This window comes from Gigantopelta aegis, chromosome 10 (assembly GCF_016097555.1).
Source record: "Gigantopelta aegis isolate Gae_Host chromosome 10, Gae_host_genome, whole genome shotgun sequence".
Taxonomy (NCBI): Eukaryota; Metazoa; Mollusca; class Gastropoda; order Neomphalida; family Peltospiridae; genus Gigantopelta; species Gigantopelta aegis.
The window spans coordinates 15,648,444-15,671,040 of record NC_054708.1 but is presented as its reverse complement, the minus strand read 5'-3'; the positions used below and the strand labels follow the sequence as shown (position 1 = coordinate 15,671,040).

The window sequence follows — 22,597 nt, the reverse complement described above, 5'->3', positions numbered from 1 at the left end:
CCACTCATTCTCGCTGCATCAGCTGATCTGCTGTCAAGTGTCACCAGCATTTTGTACTTGACAGAAAGGAAATGTAGGAAATACATGCTTATAATGATGACACTAGTATATGATTATTTTAAATCTAGGTCTACAGAATGAAAACGACACAACTAAAGCACATTGATTTAGTAATCATCGGCTATTGGAAGTCAAACAGTTGGTAATTTTGACATATAGTCTTAGCTACTTTTTTCCATTAACAGCAAGGGATCTTTTATATGCACCATACTACAGACAGGATAGTACATACCACAGCCGTTGATATATACCAGTCATAAAATGTACTGGCTGGAATAAGAAATAGCCCAATGGGGTCACCGACGGGGATTGATCCTAGACTGACTGCACATCAAGCGAGCACTTTACCACTGAGCTACATTGTACATCCCGCCCTCTACATGATGAGAAGAAACCCAGTGCTGTCACATAGGCTACTCCTATCTAATGGTATCACAGGATCTTTTATATGCACTTTCCAATACACAGGACAGCACATGCCCTTACTTTCCAGCCAGTGCACCACAACTGGTATATCAAAAGCTGTGGTATGTGCTATCCTGTCTGTAGTATAGTGCATATAAAAGATCCCTTGCTGCTAATGGAAAAAGGTAGCTAAGACTATATGTCAAAATTACCAACTGTTTGACTTCCAATAGTGCATATAAAAGATCCCTATCTACTACTGGAAAAATTTAGCAGGTTTCTTCTCTAAGACTACATGAACAAATTTACAAATGTTTGACATGATTAATAAATCAATGTGCTCTAGTGGTGTCGTTAAACAAAACAAACTTTTAACTTTTATATACAAGTTTGCCGCAAACAGGACAGCACATACCCCTGCCTTTGATGCACCACTCATACGGCACTGGTTGGAGTTACTCAGCACAGCTCAGGTAAGTTTTTACCACTGAGCTACATTCCACCCATTAAAAAAAAAAGAAACCATCACATAAGCTATTATTTTATTTATCAGCAGCAGTTAAGAATAAAAACAAACATATCTATACTTTTTCATAATCACACTTTAAAACAAAAACAATCAATACACAGTATTTTTGACTACTATTTTATTTATCAGCACCAGTTAAGAATAAAAACAAACATATCTATACTTTTTCATAATCACACTTTAAAACAAAAACAATCAATACACAGTATTTTTGACTACTATTTTATTTATCAGCACCAGTTAAGAATAAAAAAAAACATATCTATACTTTTTCATAATCACACTTTAAAACTAAAACAATCAATACACAGTATTTTTGGCTACTATTTTATTTATCAGCAACAGTTAAGAATAAAAACAAACATATGCATACTTTTCCATAGAGACACTTTCAAACAAAACACAATCAATATTTTTGTTCAATAAAAATAAAGATATAAAAATGCTCAAAGCCTGCAGTTATAAAAGTCATACGACTTACTGGGTATGTACTTAAACCAGCTAGATAGAGAGAGAGAGAGACATATATGACTGCTATTCTAGGTCAGTATATGAGAAAGAGGTTTGTCTAGTTACAGGAATTTCCCCACTGTTGTGATTCCATTGTTGTGTGATTCCACTGGACATACATGTTGATGCAGGTGCATGCGTCTAAAAGGAACAAAATGTATCTCAACACACAGTTACCTGCAGGTATGTTTACAGAATTTGAAAACACATACTTATATCTTTTTATGTATGTATAATATAAAAATCCTTTTGTTTCTTATAAAATATTTTTTTTTATAAAAATGACAAATCAATAATGTCTTTTTGTTCAAGTATTATATTTATATAAAGTATTTTTGATATAAATATATTTCTATATTGATCAGTATTATTAAAATATTGTTCTCTTAAAGCTCAGTAGATTAAACTACGTATGTGATAAATCAGAAGTGTTATGGTCTAATGTTATGAAGGTAAAAAAAAACCTGTGGAACTGTGGAGACTCAGTTTATTGCTGTCATTTGCTTCAACCACATGCAATGTACACCATTTGAAAATAATAATTCTTGGTCTCATAAATATCATTTTAGATGTCAATAGATAATATTCAATTGCTGTTTTTATTATTTACTGTTTTACATAAGAACATGTAGTTAAAATTATATGACAAGAATATCTGAGAAATTAATTTACCAAAATTGTATTTGCCTAATCAGTTAACATTAGAATAAATTGAAAGAAAAAGAGGAATATTGGCACATTTTAAACTTGCTTCAGTGGTTTAGTGTTTAAGCCATCAGACATATGGCTGGTAGGTATTGGGTTCACATCCCAGTACTGGCTCCCATCCAGAATGAGTTTTAATAGGTAGGTGTAAGTCGTACTAAACCAAATAACTTCCGGCTGGGTCAAAGTTCGAGGTGCATCAAACTTTTGATAGAGAAGTGAACACCACAAGTCCTGTGATTGGTGATAAATGTGAGTGTGTTGGTTGTAAAAAAAAAAAGTTTCATCTGGGCAAAAAATGTATGCAATTTTATTTCATCTAGTACCACTGTAGCCTCATGCTTGAAACATGTATGGAGTACCTGTAAAAAATTACTAAAATTTTGTGTGGAGGTGTTCCCAGGATAGCATGCTTGAACCGTAATTGGATATAAGCATGAACATAATAATAAGTAAAGAACATAAACGAAGACAGCTCAGCACATTTTAAAACTATGTACAGCTATTTAGTATGTACATATGTAGCTAACAGTTATTTGACACTTCTATAAAGACGGGATGGGATGTAGCCCAGTGATAACGCACTCGCTTGATGCATGGTTGGTCTATGATCAATCCCCATCGGTCGATCAATTGGGCTATTTTTTGTTCCAGCCAATGCACCATGACTGATATATCAAAGACAATGGTATGTGTTATCTTGTCTCTGGAATGGTGCATATAAAAGATCCCTTGCCACCAATGGAAAATAAAGTGGGTTTCTTCTAAGACTATGAGTGAAAAATTATTAAATGTTTGGCATCCAATAACTCTCTCTCTCTCTCCCCATCTCTCTATCTCTCCCCATCTCTCTCTCTCTCTCTCCCCATCTCTCTATCTCTCCCCATCTCTCTATCTCTCTTTAACAACCATATGATCTTTTATTGAAATTTTAAGAGATACTGAATTTTAACCCAAATTTTAAATTTACTTTTCTGTGATATTTATATTTTTGCACAGTTCAGTACTGGTTTAACGTTTGAATTTTTATATTGATATTGTTCATCACTCCATTTTTCTTAGTTTGACACCTAATAGCCAATGAATTTTTAACACTGGGGTGTTGTTAAACATTTATTCATTCATTTGGAAAGATTTCTGCCTGTTACCGGCACCAGTACCCATTATATTGATACATGTATAAAGAGAGAAGTTCACCTCAACCCTAAATCTAACTATCCTTAACAATAGTGGGGTAACGGTCAGATATTTTACCATTTATTGATTCATTCAAATTGTCATATTTTAAAATGTGCTGAGGTGCCATTAAACAAACATTCCCTTCTTGTCACATTAATTCTTTCCTTTAACCAGAAAGTGAACATAACACCTCTTCCCCCTCATGACTGGTCTTTTCCTCGAAATGTTATTCAACACACACACCATATCCCTGCCTCTAAAGATACGGTACATGGAGAGAGGTCCAGTGACAAAAGACAGCCTGCTGGCAAATACATCCAGTCAGCTGGGCTCATGTCCAGTTGTCTGGTACACCACCTAGTTCATTCAGTAACGTGTCAAGTCGGCGAGTCGTCACACAGGTGGGTGTGGGGTGGTTACTCTTAGTTAAATATAGCCGGGTAGATAAGATCTCATTGCACCGAACGAGTGTTCACTTTCCACCAGCTCACCGTGGTGTGATGATGAAAACGTAATTCAGGTATGTGTACAATACTTTGTGTTATACATAGTGTTATACATACATACATACATACACACACACACACACACACACACACACACACACACACACACACACACACACACACACACACACACACACACACACACACACACACAGTATTAGGATAGATGCATGTAATTTTACCATTTTATATTTGTGAGTTTTATAAATGAATACATTTTTATATTGATACATGTATTAATTTTATAGCATTACGATGTATACATGTAATTTTTTCATTTTATAATATATTGTGAGGTTTATAAATGGATTAATTTTTATATCTATATTATATAAAATGAAACAAATTGCATGTAATGATATATATTATGTTAGTTTTATATTGTTTAGTTACTTAATTTTTTATTTTTTTTAAAAGCATTGACCCTATATAGTTTGGGGCAGAATGTAGCGGAGTAGTAGAGAGCTAGAATTCACCTGAGGTGTGATGGGTCATGGGATTGATCGCCCTCAACGCACTCAGGTTTTTTCATGTCCCAGCCAGTGCCCAATGACTGGGACATCAATGGTCATTGTATTATTGTCCTGACTAAAGAAAAGTGCACATAAAGATATTTGGCTGCATTATTGTTAGTTGCTTATTATGTGAGAGCAGCTGATTTGTTTGCTCTCTCTCTCTCTCTCTCTCTCTCTCTCTCTCTCTCTGTGTCGCTCTCTCTCTATCTCTGTGTCGCTCTCTCTATATCTCTGTGTTGCTCTCTATCTGTGTCGCTCTCTCTCTATCTCTGTGTCACTCTCTCTCTATCTCTGTGTCACTCTCTCTCTGTTGCGCTCTATCTCTGTCGCTCTCTCTCTCTCTCTCTGTGTCGCTCTCTCTCTATCTCTGTGTCGCTCTCTCTATATCTCTGTGTTGCTCTCTATCTCTGTGTCGCTCTCTCTCTCTATCTCTGTGTCACTCTCTCTCTATCTCTGTGTCGCTCTCTCTCTGTTGCGCTCTATCTCTGTCTCTGTCGCTCTCTCTCTCTCTCTCTCTCTCTCTCTCTCTCTCTATCTCTCTGTCACTCTCTCTATATCTCTCTGTTGTCAGAATCACCAAATGTTTGACATCCATTAACAGTGTGCTCTAGTGATGTTGTTAAACAAAACAAACTTTTGTTTTGTTTAATGACCACTAGAGCACACTGATTTATTAATCACTGGTTATTGGATGTTAAACATTTGGTAATTCTGATTTATTAATCACTGGTTATTGGATGTTAAACATTTGGTAATTCTGATTTATTAATCACTGGTTATTGGATGTTAAACATTTGGTAATTCTGATTTATTAATCACTGGCTATTGGATGTTAAACATTTGGTAATTAAAAAAAAAAATTGGGGCTAATTTTGACATTTTAGTCTTAGAGAGAAAACTGCAGGGCTTCTAGATTATGGTAGCCCCACTCCCATGGCTAGTGATATTCAGTGTTGAGCTAGTAAATAACTACTACTGTCATCCCCGATGGTTAGTGAAACAAAAATTGTCAAATGTTGCAGTTAAGTCTGTTTTGTAAATATAAATATCCTGCCCCCACCCCAACTCCCAATGTTAGTGTTTTTAAGCTCTATCTTCCTCTTTAGGTGACATATCTGGTTATTTACTATTATTTAGTCAAATTGAATTAACTTAAAGTAAAGTAGGGCTAGTGAATTTTTAATCGTGCCTAGTAAATTGTTTAAATCACTGATCCCATGGCTAGTGGATCTAAAAACAAATTCGAGAAGCCCGGAGGAAACCTGCTACATGTTTCAGGAATCTTTTATATGCACCATCCCACAGACAGGATGGCATATACCACCAGCTAGTGGATATCAAATGTGTGGTAATTTTAACATATCATCTTAGAAGAAACATGCCACATTTTTTTTATTAGTAGCAAGGAATCTTTTTTTCATAGACAGAACAGCATATACCACAGCCTTTGATATATCAGTCATGGTTGGGATAGGAAAAATCATTTTAGATAGTGCAAAGATACGTTTGGCTGTTACAGCTTTTTGTACCATTAAAAAGTTCAAAAGTTTGTTTTGTTTAATGACAACACTAGAGCACATTGATTTATTAATCATCGGCTATTGGATCTTAAACATTTGGTAATTTTGACATTTTAGTCTTAACGAGGAAACCTACTACATTTTTCCATTAGTAGCCAGGAATCTTTTATATGCACCATCCCACAGACAGGATGGCACATACCACAACCTTTGATATACCAATCAAGGTGCACTGGCTGGAACAAGAAATAGCCCAATGGGCCCACTGATGGGGATCGAACCTCAACCGACCATGCATTAGATGAGCTCTTTACCACTGGGCTATGTCCCACCCCTTGTACCATTAAAATGCACATTACATACAACATACAGCTTCTTGTTTCAATTATCATCCCTTGTACCATTAAAATGCACATTACATACAACATACAGCTTCTTGTTTCAATTATCATCCTGGCAAGTCCAATGTGTTTGTGGTTGTCCTGGTGTTTGTAGTGGCTCAAAATATACATTTTATGTAAAACATGAAAGGTATATGTACGTCAGAGACTAGCGTCAGTGCCTTTAAATAAAGGTTTGAGTCATACATTAAGTCAATAAGGAATGATGAATGGTATCCGTTCTTTATACTGTTAATTAGTTTCACAGTCACCGACAATAAGGTGCAATCTATCAAAGTCATGCATTCAAAAGAATTATATTTAGACAAAAAATATTTTACTTATATTTTTAATACATATATAAAATTCTCAGTGATACATGAGCATGCAGTTTGTTTGCCTGGGGTGCTATTAGTCTCAGGATCGGTCCCAACCATGCAGTGCCCCACAATTAATCCATCAGACTGTCTATGGGAAAATGCATAGAAAAGATCCCTTGTTGTTTCATAGGAATATCCTATGTGGCAGCAGGGGAGGAGGGAGAAAGGGAGGGAAAGAGAAGAAGAGAAAGGGAGTGAGAGAGAGAATAGAGAGGAAGAGAGAAAAGGAGATATAGAGAGATGGAGAGAAAGAGTGAAAGAGATGGAGGAAACCTGCTGTTAACCCCTAGGCCTCTTTTTCCCAAAATAAAACAGCAAGGGATCTTTTATATATACATTTTCCCATAGACAGGAAAGTACATATCATGACCTGGGGAACTTGAGACGAATGGTTAACTCAAATCTGTCCATGACCCTTTACACTCAACATGAGCGCTCTACCACTGAACCACCCCCACCCCACTTCAGCAATCAATGCTCAAGGTGACATTGACACAACACCGTGCCCCAATAAAACAGTGTGTTACGAGTATTCCTGCATATGACTCATCATACATGCCCAACCGCCCAAACCCCCACCTCATACAAGACACTACAAAAGATGAACAAATCTGTTGTATTCCATGTATAGTCCTTTATTAATACTTTTTAATCGGAGTCATGAACTTGCATGGTTGCACCCTTCAGTTAATGCATGAAGTGGCCTGTGAATGGAAAATTACGGGTGTCAATAATTTGAGTCGTGATCTCAAAATGTGTCTCCTGATCCTTTATGTATGTCAGGTAGATTTACTACCATCATATTTACTTTACTAACCAGTTGGAAAGTGGAACATTGATAAGAATTTCAATGTCATGATAGGGCGTCAGCAGTTTTTTTCTTTTTCTTTCTTGTGAGCTAATATCATCTTTATTAAAAGTCAGTATAAATGATGTAAGTATAGCATGACACATGCTGAAAGGTAAGAAATGTGTAGAAATTGGGTGGCCCCCAAAAAACTATAACCTTACTGCATGAATATGGAATTATTTAAAAGGTATGAAGACTGTAACTTTAATATTTCATACCCATTACTGTATAGGTATTTGCCACGTTCTTGAACATTTTAATTTTACTTACAATTTTTAATCTGTTGCTATTTTAATATTTGACCTATGGACCTAAATTTTTATCTGAAGGTGGCAAATATCCGAGTTATTGTTGTTTTTTTCGGTTGTTTGTTTGTTGTTTTTTGTTTTGTTTTGTTGGAGGGGGGGGGGGGGGGGGGCATCTGATATACAGATTTGACATACCCTAGTTAAATATATCCGGGTAGATAGGATCTCATTGCACTGAATGAGTGTTCACTTTCCACCGGCTCACTGTGGTGTGATGATGAAAACGTAATTCAGGTACGTGTACAATACTTTGTGTTATACATGGATGCATATATATATATATATATATATATATATATATATATATATATATATATATATATAGAGGTTATTACCAGAATGTTTTTCGGTATCGTCAATATCATATAACATTTGACCTATGGACCTAAATTTTTATCTGAAGGTGGCAAATATCTGAGTTATTGTTTTTGTTTTGTTTTTTGGTTGGTTGTTTGTTTTTTTGTTTTTTAATTTTGTTGGGGGGGGGGGGGGGGGGGCATCTGATATACAGATTTGAAAGCTTTGTTTTGTTGTATATAAAACATCAACTAAATTATTGACCAGCTTCTTTTCAAAATTTTCTAAATAATTTCAAAAGGGACAGTCCTGAGTTTTGTGCCATTGTTAAAAACTTGACTCTAACAGACTATTTAATGACTATAATTACATATTACATATATTTTTCTGCATAAAATATCAGTGGCTGTATTTTAAATGTTTTTGATTATCTGGTGTTTATTATACTAAGTCAAGCTTCATCTTATTTTATAAAAAAAAAAAAATATATGTATGAAATTATTTGGAGTCAAATCCGGTTTAAGCTACTTACAAACAGTAGGATAATCAGAAACCTATTGAATATACAGACACTGATATTCTACAGAATAATCTGTATTTAGTAAGTGAATTTAGTCATTACACATTTTATTAGTCAGAGACATCTTACAATGGCATCAAACTCAGGACAGACCCTTTAAAGCTTACAGAGGTATTCTGAACTTGGAAGATGAATAGGAAGACATTTTTATACATAGAGGATTTGTCACAAGTGTTTTTTAATATAGAAAATATCAACCGAGTCTACATTAATTGGTATTTGTCGAGGCTCTACTGAGACAAATACTGATTAACTAGACGAGGTTAATATTTTACATATTAAAAACCATGACTAACGAATTCTATTTGTAAAACAACATTTTCATTCGATATTTTGTAAAATACAGTACTAAAGTCATCTCCATTGGTAATTTGACGTCATCACAATTAGCACAAATTAGTTTGACATCACGCATTTTAACTAAATCTTATGAAAACGTTAGGCTTGGGTATACAGATCTTGTTGGTTTGTAAACAAATGATCCATTGACAGCAACTAGAGACCTCAAAAATCTGCATATACCTTTAAATTTGCATAGCATTATTAATTGGGTTAATCACCACCTACAAAATGAAATTGCAGTTAAATAAAATATGTATGCATAGGTAAAAAAACATTAAGCATGCCCCCATCCAAATATTAAACAAGCACAAGTGCTGTTTTATATACAACTTATAAAATAAAATTACATTTACATAAAATATAAAAGAAAAAACCAAAGAGGTAATCTGGCCTCTTCCAAAAATTCAAAATGGATGTTTCGTAACTCAGTATTACCAAGAAACTGTATAACTGTATCCAGGATGTGCAGATTTAGATAACAAAGAAATCACTCACACAATTTAGTAATTTGATAATTTTTAAGACAATTATTCAACTGAATGTCTAAACATACACATTAAAGAGACATACCCTAGTTAAATATATCTGGGTAGATAAGATCTCACTGCACTGAACGAGTGTTCATTTTCCACCGGCTTACCGTGGTGTGATGATGAAAACGTAATTCAGGTACGTGTACAATACTTTGTGTTATACATGGATGCATATATATATATATACCATTTTACCATTTTATGGTATTTTGTGTTTTATATATGGATACAATTTTATATCTATGTTTATATGGCATTGGGATGCATAGATGTAATTTTTCTATTTTATGATATTTGTGAGTTTTATAAATGAATACATTTTTATATTGATACATGTATTTATTTTATAGCATTAGGATGTATACATGTCATTTTTCCATTTTATGATACTTTGCAAGTTTTATACATAGGTAAACTTAACTTTGGATGCATACATGACATTTTCCCAATTTATAATATATTGTGAGGTATAGCATCACACATGTTGAAAGGTAAGAATTGTAAGAAATAAGAACAGATATCGGGTGACCTCCAAAAACTGTTAACCCTACTGAATATGGAATTATTTAAAAGATATGGAAACTGTAACTTTAATATTTCATACCCATTACTATATGGATATTTGTCACACTCGGTAAAAGGTTTAGGACTGTAAATCAAATATGGTTAATATATCAACAGATTCAAAATGTAGGTAAAATAAATGTGATACTCATTGCACTTATTGCCATTTTGTCTGGTGTCAAGTTTTGAATCTGTAGCTATTTTAATAATATTGGACCTATGGGCATAAAATTATCATTGAAAGTGGAAAATATCCATATAGTAATAATGGGTGTGAAATATCAAAGTTACAGTCCCCATACTTTTTAATACAATTCCATACTCAATAGATTTATTATTTATGAAGGGCCATCCGATATATATATTTAAAAGCTTTGTTCTGTTGTATATAAAACATCAACTAATTTTTTGACCAACTTCTTTCCAAAATTTTCTAAATAGGTTTTAATGAGACAGTCCTGAATTTTTTGTCATTGATAAAAACTTGACTCTAACAGACTTTTTAATGACTATTATTAAGTATTAAATATATTTTATATATATATATATATATAAATAGAGGTTATTACCAGAGTGTTTTTCAGTATCGTCAATATCATATATTAGGAATAAAAATTGTATTATGCGAGGCTCTGGCAAGCATAATAGATTATTTTTATTCATAATATATGATATTGACGATACCGAAATACATGAGGGTAATAATCTCTTTATCATATAAGCTCAAGCTTAATACAACGTGTTTTTGTAAACTGTACACACAACTTTAATTCCAGTCCGCCATTACTAAATATTCAAATGATGTAAGAATATGTGGTGCGGTGTATTTTTGAATGGAAATGACATCAAACTCGAATGATGTCATTTTGGATGTCCTTACATCAAAATAAAGTTATGCCGAACGTTTTTTGTTTTCTGAATGCTGGACAGCTTTCAGTGTCAAATTGCCATTGAAATGTTTTTATTTGATGACTATGAATGCATACGTCAATCATGGAATGTCACCCAAGTACGTTTGCTTAAATGTCAATAAACCTAGTGCCGAGACCTCAACTAATTTACATCTAATTTACAAAGTTATCAGATTCTTCAAGTATGTGATCTGAAAAATATCACATACTTTGATTGCACTGAAAAGGTAAGATATTATATGATAAATATAAACATATATATATATATATATATATATATATATATATATATATATATATATATATATATATATATATATGAATTAAATTATTTCGAGTCAAATCCGGTTTGAGCTACTTACAAACAGTAGGATAATCAGAAACCTATTGAATATACAGACACTGATATTCTACAGAATAATCTGTATTTAGTAAGTGAATTTAGTCATTACACATTTTATTAGTCAGAGACATCTTACAATGGCATCAAACTCAGGACAGACCCTTTAAAGCTTACAGAGGTATTCTGAACTTGGAAGATGGATAGGAAGAAGAAAAAGGAGGAAATGTTTTATTTAACGACGCACTCAACACATTTTATTTACAGTTATATGGTGTCGGACATATGGTTAAGGACCACACAGATATTGAGAGAGAAAACCCGCTGTCGCCACTTCATGGGCTACTCTTTTTCGATTAGCAGAAAGGGATCTTTTATACGCACCATCCCACAGACAGGATAGCACATACCACTGCCTTTGTTACACCAATTGTGGAGCACTGGCAGGAACGAGAAATAGCCCAATGGGCCCACCGATGGGGATCGATCCTAGACCGACCACACATCAAGTGAACGCTTTACCACTGGGCTACATCCCGCCCCAAACTTGGAAGAGGGATAGGAAGACATTTTTATACATGTATATATCCACCAGCTACAAAATGAAATTGCATGTAAATAAAATATGTATGCATAGGTAAAAATCATTGAGCAGGCCCCCATCCAAATATTAAACAAGCACAAGTGCTGTTTTACATACCACCTATAAAATCAAATCACATTTACAAAAAAAAAAAAGAATAAAAAAAAGAGGTAACCTGACCTCTTCCAAAAATTCAAAAGGGTTGTTTCGTAACTCAATACTGCCAAGAAACTGTATAACAGGATCCAGGATGTGCAGATTTAGATAACAAAGAAATGACCCACACAGTGTTCCGGCTTTCAGCATCGATACTAATTTGGACATTTATTCTACATGTATGTCTAAACATACACATTAAGCCACTGACCCTAATATCTTGGATTAAAACCTTTTTTATTTGGAGCTAAGAGAAATACCAGGGTGACCAGAAATGTGTTGGTTTTGACAATAATTATTGTTTACACAAGATGTTGTATGTAACCAGACCTCTCCCATGACTGGTACATATGAGAGGCCATGGTATGTGCTGTACTGTCTTTGGGAATGAACATAAAAAATCCACTGTTCCTAATGGAAAAATGTAGTGGGTTCATGGCCCAGACATGGATTTCCTTTAATGTGCCGTAATCTGTGAAAAGTAGGTTACAGTGACCTAGTTAATATTGTACATGACACACCACCATCCATACAAGGTTTGATGATCCTATATACAAATGTATATACAGAACTTCACATACGTTGTTTTCACTTCCTATTTATTGCACGAGTTTATTTTGCGAAAGAATATATACCACGAGACCGCGTAGCGGTCGAGTGGTATGTTCTTTCGCAAAATAAGCAAGTATGTGAAGTTCTGTATTTATTACATACCCCTGTACCTTCTTTTATGTTTTTTAAAAACGTTTTTTAATTTAACGTCATAACAACACTTTGTTAAATCTATTATCAAAACTCATTTCATGGATTTACTTAACGTTAAGAATCATACTCTGCGGCAGCCTTGTGTAATGTTTCAAATACGATGTGATGTCATTTGTAAATCATATATGACGTCAGTAAATAAAAGGCGCTAACTGCAGTAAAAAGAAAAAGGGAATTCCCCATTTAAAAGTTCTGGTCCATATTGCACATATGTGCGATACAAAAAAAATTATTATACGGATTCAAAATGTCTTTATCACTATAGTAAGATTGAATAGGTATGTAATAAAAATTGGTAAGGAAGATAAGCAACAGACAAAAACATTTAATAGATTGATTTATGGATGGAGTGACATATGGACAGTCAGACAATGCCAGATGGATATACATACAAAAGTATGGTTTGATAATTGTGAGTAATGACAAGTAGTGAAACCTGCTTCAATTGTATGATTGGTAAATAGAAATAAAACAATATCAGAACCTTGGCATGCATTTAAAGGATTAGATGAACTACATGTATATCAGTTGAGAAACATCAAGCAAGTCATGTCAGATACATGCTCTCTTCACTTCACATCACCGATGGGGTCATTGCATAAACTTAATACAGGGTTGAGTAAATTTGAAAAGACTACGATAGCCAGGTTATTATGAAATTTTAACACAGAGATGCTACAATGACAAACAATATATCTGCAAGGTAGTTGTATGGAAACTACAACATAAGAAACCGAATATATAAACTGCATACATCAGCAGTTTTTCTATACAGGCCTTGGTGGTGTAGTCGTTAAACCATTGGACCTAAGGCTGGCAGGTACTGGGTTTGTAGAAAGGAATGAAATGTTTTATTTAATGACACACTCAACACATTTTATTTATGGTTATATGGTGTCAGACATATGGTTAAGGACCACACAGATATTGAGAGAGGAAACCCACTGTCACCACTTCATGGGCTACTCTTTTCCATTAGCAGCAAGGGATCTTTTATATGCACCATCCCACAGACAGGATAGTACATACCACAGCCTTTGTTACACCAGTTGTGGAGCACTGGCTGTAACGAGAAATAGCCCAATAGGGCCACCGACGGGAATCGACCCTAAACCGATCGCTTTACCACTGAGCTACATCTCATCCATCAGTATAAAGGTGCCAGAAAGCCGTGCTAGAAAAATCATCTAGCACACATTCCCTAGATCTTAATCCACCTTTTCATTCGTTAAACAGGTCCAATCATTTAGAAGGTAGATGGCCATTGCTACCTTTTGATTATGATATTGTGTAAGCAAAGGTAATATGTGACATCACATAATATTAACACTGCATGCATTCCTTCTAGTGATGTGCTGGTAATATATATACATATACTGAACGCGAGATTTTTAAATGTCATTTCTATATGGTAAATTATAACAATTTATTTCGGGGATGTAACTGTCAATATTACAAGACATGCTGGTTTATGACTGAGACCCAAATTGCAGGTACCCTTTCAACTTTCCATGAAACGACACGCCAAAACGCACCTGTCTCGAAGGCCGTGGGTGGCAGTCGCAAACAATTGTCATGAAAACCGAAATGCACGTGCATCTCGTGGAGGTTATGGGTATAAATACCAACTTGAACCGCGTTCCTGGCATTCGTAATTTGCACGCATCAGGTATGACCCGATTGTCAGCAGCGCAGAGAGAACAAGCTATCGGCCGATTGCAAGCCGGGCAGCGTGCCCTGGTTGTTGCTAATGCTTACAATGTCCATGTCAGCACCATCCATCGTCTACAGCAGCGGTACATCAACACCAACAGCACTGCAGACAGTCACCGCAGCGGGCGCCCCCGGGTGACCACGCCCAGGCAGGACCGCTACATCAACCGGCAACACCTCCATGATCGCTTCAGAACGGCCAGCATGACAGCTCGCGCGACCATTGGCACTGGACAGCGACCCATCAGTGACGACATGGTACGACGTCAACTGGCCGCCAACAACCTGTTTTGCCGACGTCCCGCTCGAGGACCTGTCCTCACCGCCCGCCACCGTCAGACATGACTACAGTGGGCTACACAGCACCAACATTGGCGGCATCAACAATGGAGGTTGATAGTCTTCTCTGACGAGAGCCGGTACTGCGTTTCCAACTCGGATGGCAGAGTGAGGGTGTGGCGTAGGAGGGGTGAACGCTACAGAGACGCATGTGTGTCCTGGAGAGAGACCCGTGGGGTGGCCAAAGCATCATGGTTTGGGGTGCTATAGGCCTGAATCAGAGAATTGGGCCCCATTTGTTCCAAAATGTTGGTGCAGGCAGAGGGAATGGCATCACAGCGCAGCGCTACGTTGACCAGATTCTAACACCTCACATAGTGCCCTTCTTCACGCGTCACCATAACCACGTGTTCCAGCAGGATAATGCTCGCCCCACACGGCCAGGATCACCATGGACTTCCTGCGTCAGCACAACATCAGAACCATGCCGTGGCCGGCTCTCAGCCCTAATTTGAACCCCATTGAACACCTGTGGGATGAAATCCAGAGACGGCTTAACCAGGTGGTCCCATGGCCGACAACTCGTGTGCAACTGGAGGCAGCTTTCCTGAGGGTGTGGGCACAGGTGCCAATGGCTTTTGTGAACCGCCTCGTGCACTCCATGTACCGACGGTGTATGGCCGTTTTGAACACCCAGGGAGGACATACACGGTATTGAACATGTCACGCCCTACAATCTCGATGTGCTGGATCCCCCCACTACCTGAACACAGGCAAACGACCCAGAGACTGTGGTCAAAGTGCATCCAATAAATTGACTTTATCAGATTTTTCAAAATTTATCTTTGATATTAATAAATTGAAACATATTTTCTCAGCCACACATGTGTCGCGTTTCTTTTGCGGTTCAGTATATATATATATCATGATACAAAAATAAAATGCAGTGAATTTTATAATTATTATACTAAAATTATAAGACTGATCGATCCAGAAAATATTCCTGGCACTCGTCTCAAGAAAATAAATTATTGGAGCTCACTAAAGCTCGGCCATAGAATTTATTTTCTTGAGACTCATGTCAGAACAACCATCTACAAAATGACTTGTATTAGAAACTATTATATTCCTATACCTGATCTGAATAGTGATGGGTTAACATGGGATGGGGTGTCATTAAACAAGGGCTTGGATCTAGCTCAGCCAGTAGGATCACAGTATCAAACCTCCTTGGTGGAACCATTCTCTGACTGGGGTCTCAACCAGGACTGGCATATCAAATTTAAGGCTGTGGTATGTGCCGTCCTGTCTGTGGGAAAGTGCATATAAAAGATCCATTGGAAACATATAGCAGGTTTCTTCTGCAGAAAACAAGTCGAAATTACCAAATGTTTGACATACAATAGCCAGTGGTTAATAAATCAATGTGCTCTAGTGGTATCATTAAACAAAACAAACTTCAACTTTTTTAGTAATTGTTATTCCCTTTCATTTTACACCTTTCATGTTCTATAGCTGTGTTATTCGCATTGTGTACAGGGTGATTTCCTGATAAATAGCCATATGTATCAGAAAAGGATTCATCAACAGTAACAATAAGAACAGGTTTTAGGATAGGTACATGTTTTGTTTACTCTGCACTACACCATGTACATAGTGGTATACTTATACTGGCCTGGTTTATCAAAGGAAGTAACTGCAAAACTGAACAATCAAAGTTAATTGTGAAGGGAAAACTGAAACTGTCTTTTCCTTTTAGTATGGGTGCATGGTATCACATTAAAAAAATAAAACAATTATTATGAAGAATGAGGGAAGTGATAAATGAATTAACAGTAGGATATATGTCCAAATACATACACGCGCATGTCTAGCAAATTAAGGGGCGGGATTTAGCTCAGGTGGTTGAGTGCTCTCTTGAGGTGCTTGCGTCTCAGGATCGAACCACCTCGGTGGATCCATTCAGCTGATTGTGGGTTTTTTCTCGTTCCAACCAGTGCACCACAACAGGACAAAGGCCATGTTATGTGCTTTTCTGTCTGTAGGAAAATGTATATAAAAGATCCCTTGCTGCATTAGAAAAAATTTAGCAGGTTTTCTCTGATGACTATGAGTCAGAATTACCAAATATTTGACATCTAATAGCCGATGATTAATTAATCAATGTGCTCCAGTGGTGTCGTTAAACAAAACAAACTTTTTTTTTGTCCAGCAAATTATCCAAAGTGGTCTAAACTGGAAAATTGGAGGTCATGTCTTGCTTCCCCAGAAAATATATTTAAAAAAAAGAGAAAATTTGCTTTCAACCTCCAATCCCCCTCTGGTTACATGTACCTGATGTAAATTTGTTTTGTAAGATCAAGGAAGTATAGGCATAAACAGAGTTTACCAAAACATAAAATTAATTAATAAAACATTTATGAGTAGCAAATAAAAAATATATTTGGCTACTAGTATACTGATCACCAGCAATCTGATAATTATGGATGCATCATCATCATCATCATCATCATTATCATCATCATCATCAATTCATTTGTTTTTATATGAATTAATTTCTGCTAATACTAAAGTAATATACATGTATATGATCAGAAATAAACATGTACATACACCGGTGCCTGTATTATAATAAGCTGACCTATATGTATTTGTTTTTATATCAGTGTATTTGCTGCTTTAAATTTATATACCTGTCACTTAATAACCCACTTAAGACAGATTTAACCTATTTAGGCCATAAGACAGATCCCAAAATGTCTGCCACTGGTATCATTTAAGGGGATTAAGGCTAATAATTTTAAGAAGGTTTATAACTTACATGCAGTGCTGTTCATTCACAATTTATTGGTGTAATTAATTCTTATTTAAAACTAATATTTTTTTTATTGCTCTTTTTCAGAATGGATCTACTGACTCAATAACCTCTGTGAAACACCCGACTACATGAGAGATAATTCAAATCACAGGATACTTTCCATGACAACGAATATTAAGTTGGAAGCTTTCACTGAACAATTACCAAGCAAATGCAGCCACTTTCCTAACAATGAGTTTTAAAGGGTAAATTGAACAATCTCACCTGGAACCTAGACATCATAAATAACAGTAACACTTGGGTTCTGTCCATATCCATTAAATAAATCCCATACAATTTACATTTTTTAAAGTAATATATATATATATACACACACACACACACAGTAAAGTACTCTTATATTGAACTGGAAGAGACCATGATAGTTACTCCCTGTCATGGATAGAACTCTCTGGCGAAGTCAGAGGTTGTGCCCACAACAGACGTGCTTGAACAGTTCTCTGAGGGAAACATGCTAAAAATTACCCACACCCACACCCACCATGATAGTTAGTTTGTTATAGCAGTAGTTCATTGTACACATTTGCATAATTTGGTTATTAATGTACAGGGAGATAAAACAGGACTTTACGATCAGTTCATTCTATGCAGTAGTGCCTTCTAAGCATGTTCATTATAAATGTACTTTACTGTATATATGACTCCCTGAAAAATATTATCTTGAGTTTAATGACCTTCAGATATTAGTAATTAAAGGCACCACGCTGTAATGCTGGGTGATAATTACATAGAAGTATTATGACGTTAAGTTAAAACAGGTTATCATTTTCGACAACTGTAAATGCATTAATCACCATATTAAAGGCATACTGTCATGGATTTATGGACCTTATTTCTCTAAAAATGGATAACTAAAAATTACATTAATTTTTGGAAACCAAATCTAGCTATTGCACCACCTTAACTGAACAATGATGGAGTGGAATCTATGTCAACCCTCTCAGCAATTTTAGTTTTTGAATTATGGACCATTGCCATAATTCAATTATTTTTACAAAATGTCATTAATAAATGGAATATGGTGGTTATGAAGATGGTTGAATAAAGTACATTTAGGGACAAATCAAATTATTTTTGTTCAGGTAATACCATTAAATAGGTCAGTGGTTTGTGACAATATGCCTTTAATGTATATAAAAACCAAACGATATAAGAAACAATCGTATTTCTATTCCTCCCCCCTAAAATAATCTACTCAAAAACACTTAAAGAAGTAGAGAAACCTCTACCTATTCTCACTTTCCATTTCTGTTTACCTGCATTCTGCTCACAATTCTTCTGTTGAGTCTGTTATATAATGTTTTGTATAACAAGACATATAATTTTGGGATTTAGAGTTGTCTCTACTGAGATTAGTGTCTCGCTGCCATTTACTGTGAATTAAACATAAGGTCTTAATACAGACAGACTTATAGCCTGTTGAATATGCCCACCCACTCACATATTTGATGAAAATAAATAATTATTTGAGCTAAGGGTCTCACCACTACTTACTTTTGCATAACGAAGCATACACACATTATCCCATGGTATAGGTTTAAATCTGAAATACAACATTTAATTATTTTCTATCGTGCCAAAAATAACAATCTCTGTGACTTCATTCTTCTCTTACCAAAAAAAAAAAAAAAATTAAAGTTCACCATTGATCATTAAGAGCTTATATTCACTGAAACTTGAAATATATTTCTTTTGGAAACACCTGCTAAATTCTTCAGAAAATGTGCCCAAAAGTGACCACCATTCAAAATGTGAAATATTACCACTGTTTACTTTGAGGGGGAGGAAAAGGGAAGCAACTCTCATTAAAACTCTGTATACCAGCAGGCAACACACTACATTATTATCTGGAATTCAGTGCTAGATGGCAGAATCTGTTGTTCCGCTGTTATTTCTGCAATAATTATAGGAATTAGCATCTCTTTAAACATTGCTCATTCATTCATGATGGGGCGGGATTTAGCTCAGTCAGTTGAGGTGCTTGCATCGCATGATCGAACCACCTGGGTGGATCCATTCAGCTGATTGGGTTTTTTCTCATTCCAACCAGTGCACCACAACTGGATAAAGGCTGTGGTATGTGCTTTTCTGTCTGTGGGAAAGTGCATATAAAAGATCCCTTGCTGCTAATGGAAAAATGTAGCGGGTTACATCTGATGACTACATGTCATAATTACCAAATGTTTGACGTCCAATAGTCGATGTTTAATTAAAGTGCTCTAGTGGTGTCGGGGGCGGGGCGTAGCACAGTGGTAAAGTGTTCACTTGATGCGCGGTCTGTCTAGGATCGATCCTCGTCGGTGGACCCACTGAGCTATTTCTCGTTCCAGCCAGTGCTCCACAACTGGTGTAACCAAGGCCATGGTATGTACTATCCTGTCTGTGGGATTAATTAATCAATGTGCTCTAGTAGTATCATTAAAGATAGGGTCAACTCAAACAAGAGCCTTATGTGTTGGAAAGATGCATACCTGGACCACCAACACATGTTGACACTTTAACAAATGAAAAACGCGTAATTTTAGAGTTAATAAAAAAAACATGATTATTCCTGCTAACTGGGGGCAGCCATTTTGTTCTGTTTTTGTGACGTCCGGTGGTATAGCTTGGGGAAAAGTGACGTCAGCTCTGTCCATCTCCTCTATGCACAGTGTAAACAAATGCTCTAATTTATGACAAGGCACTTCGCTTTCATCAACCTGACTTCTAAAACAACATAAATGACTTGATAGTATAATAAACTATTTAACTAAATATATTTCAGTTTGCATCAATAGAAATAAATGGAGTTATAGTATTTTTCTTTTTTAAAAAATCCAAAGAAAAAATGCATATTATTAGGCCTATTGGTAGGGTACGTTTGAGCAGAAACGACCACTCACGATACCTAAGTGATACTTTTATTTTCTTTGGGACTACGTAATTAGTCTGTTTTGTGATTTTAGATAGGAAAGTCTACTTAATCAAGGGTTTTACAGAATTACTTACAGTAATAAAGTAGGACAGCTGATAATGTCCGTGCGGTTATCACACAATACCCTGTGATCTTAATAAAAGAGGCACATCTTTTTAGTGTGTCTAGACACAGTGTCTGGGGACCATGTAAATATACACCTGCCAATCAGAAACCATAGGTACAAGCCACGGAAAGAAAAGACCAATTAACTAAGAAAACACTCCGATTATTATTTCAGTACATGGGTTAATTTATGTACAAAAAATAATAGTTATTTCAACACTTTGACAATGGTGGTTTATTTTGTATTGAAAAATAATTTATAATTGTTGCTATCTTACTGGGATGGCTATTATTACAGAACATCACGATACATCCGCAAAAATCAGGTATGGTTGTTTCTTCAGTTCGAAGACCAATTCCTGACGTGACACGTTAGGTATTACATAACCACCAGCTCGCCAGAGGGCTTATTCACTGGGATGGTACAAAATGGCTGCGCCCGTTATATATAATAGCCATCACATTTAACCATTTTATTAATTAACTATATGATTATACTTGTTGATATTAAGCAATAATGTGCATTATATATCGTTGATTATGCATACCAGGTCAAATGCCTTAATTGTCCCCTCCTCATGTACTTACCCCTGTTTGATATCCAATAGCTGATGTATTTTTTATGCTGGAGTGTCATTAAACATTCAGTCATTTTCTTTCAACATTGCCTACCAGGTCTCCTATATATCACACTCAATTCAAAGTTAATCACAATGAGAAAAAAATGAAAATACAACTTAATTTATCATCTACCAGTATATATACAACTGATTGGTTGAAACAGTGAAATGAAACATGATGAATTTTCCTTCATATGTATAACAAGCATCCTGAGAGTACTGCTAAAGCAATACATGTCCCCTACCGGGTCCAACAATTTTTTGTATCTTCTAAATTCAAGGGCCATAACTCTGAAAAGCGAGTAAATTACCACGAAATTTCAACTTGATCTGTAAAGCTACATACAAATGATCAAGCTATATACAAATGATAAAGCTATATACAAATGATAAAGCTACATACAAATGATAAAGCTATATAAAAAATTTCATCTTGATATCTCCAGGCATTGCAAAAATCTGGAAACAAATTTTTACATCTCCTAAGTTCAAGGGCCATAACTTTGTTTAAAAAGGGTAAATCGCCATGAAAGTCAAACTTGATCTGTAACAGTACGTGATTAACCTATACACAACAAGTCAGCTTAATATATAAAGGTCTTCTGAAAACAAAGTCCGGAAAACTAATTTTCACATTTCCTAAGTTCAAGGGCCATAACTCTGTCAAAAAATGGGTAAATCATCACGAAAGTCAAACTTGATCTGTAACATTACCTGATGAAACTATACACAAAATTTCAGCTCAATATCTCAAAGCTTTCTGCAAAAAACATCCTGACAGATGGATGGATGGACGGAGATAAAACCTACAGTCCCCTCCAGTTGGACTGGTAGGTGACTAATAATCAATATCATAGGTAAAGATTACACAGAAACGCAACATGGTACGAATTAGGAATACATCAATCTGCATAGGCAAATCAGTATTCAATTAAAAACATACTTTTCTGTCAGAGAATAATAGCAAAGACAATTATTACTTTAAAGTATTATTAACAACAATTTAATTTATTCAACTAACTTGTGCCCCAGCAGAAATTTGTTTTACCCATATCCTGTCTACTGGCAGGATATGACAACTTGTGAAACATCTGGTATTTTTGCTTATTTACTTTACAACTGTCCATGTGTGTAACTGTCCCATAAGCAGGGGCAGATACACTATTTTGT

At 35.6% G+C, this 22,597-nt stretch overlaps 1 protein-coding gene across 5 annotated transcripts in view; it reads left to right on the top strand.

The window, feature by feature from the left end:
- The first annotated feature begins 3,650 nt into the window (after positions 1-3,650).
- The window catches only part of LOC121383122 (cytosolic phospholipase A2-like), a 57,228-nt gene continuing 38,281 nt past the window's right edge, over positions 3,651-22,597 (top strand). The window contains exons 1-2 of one of the 5 annotated variants that reach the window (XM_041512919.1): positions 3,651-3,789; positions 17,813-17,973. In XM_041512919.1, coding sequence (XP_041368853.1) covers positions 17,960-17,973 — 14 coding nt within the window. In that variant the 5' untranslated portion in view covers positions 3,651-3,789; positions 17,813-17,959. Of the gene's footprint in view, positions 3,909-7,703; positions 7,727-7,939; positions 8,082-9,687; positions 9,736-17,812; positions 17,974-22,597 lie in introns of those variants that run through there. The other 4 variants (XM_041512916.1, XM_041512921.1, XM_041512918.1 and 1 more) reach the window with 4 other exon arrangements.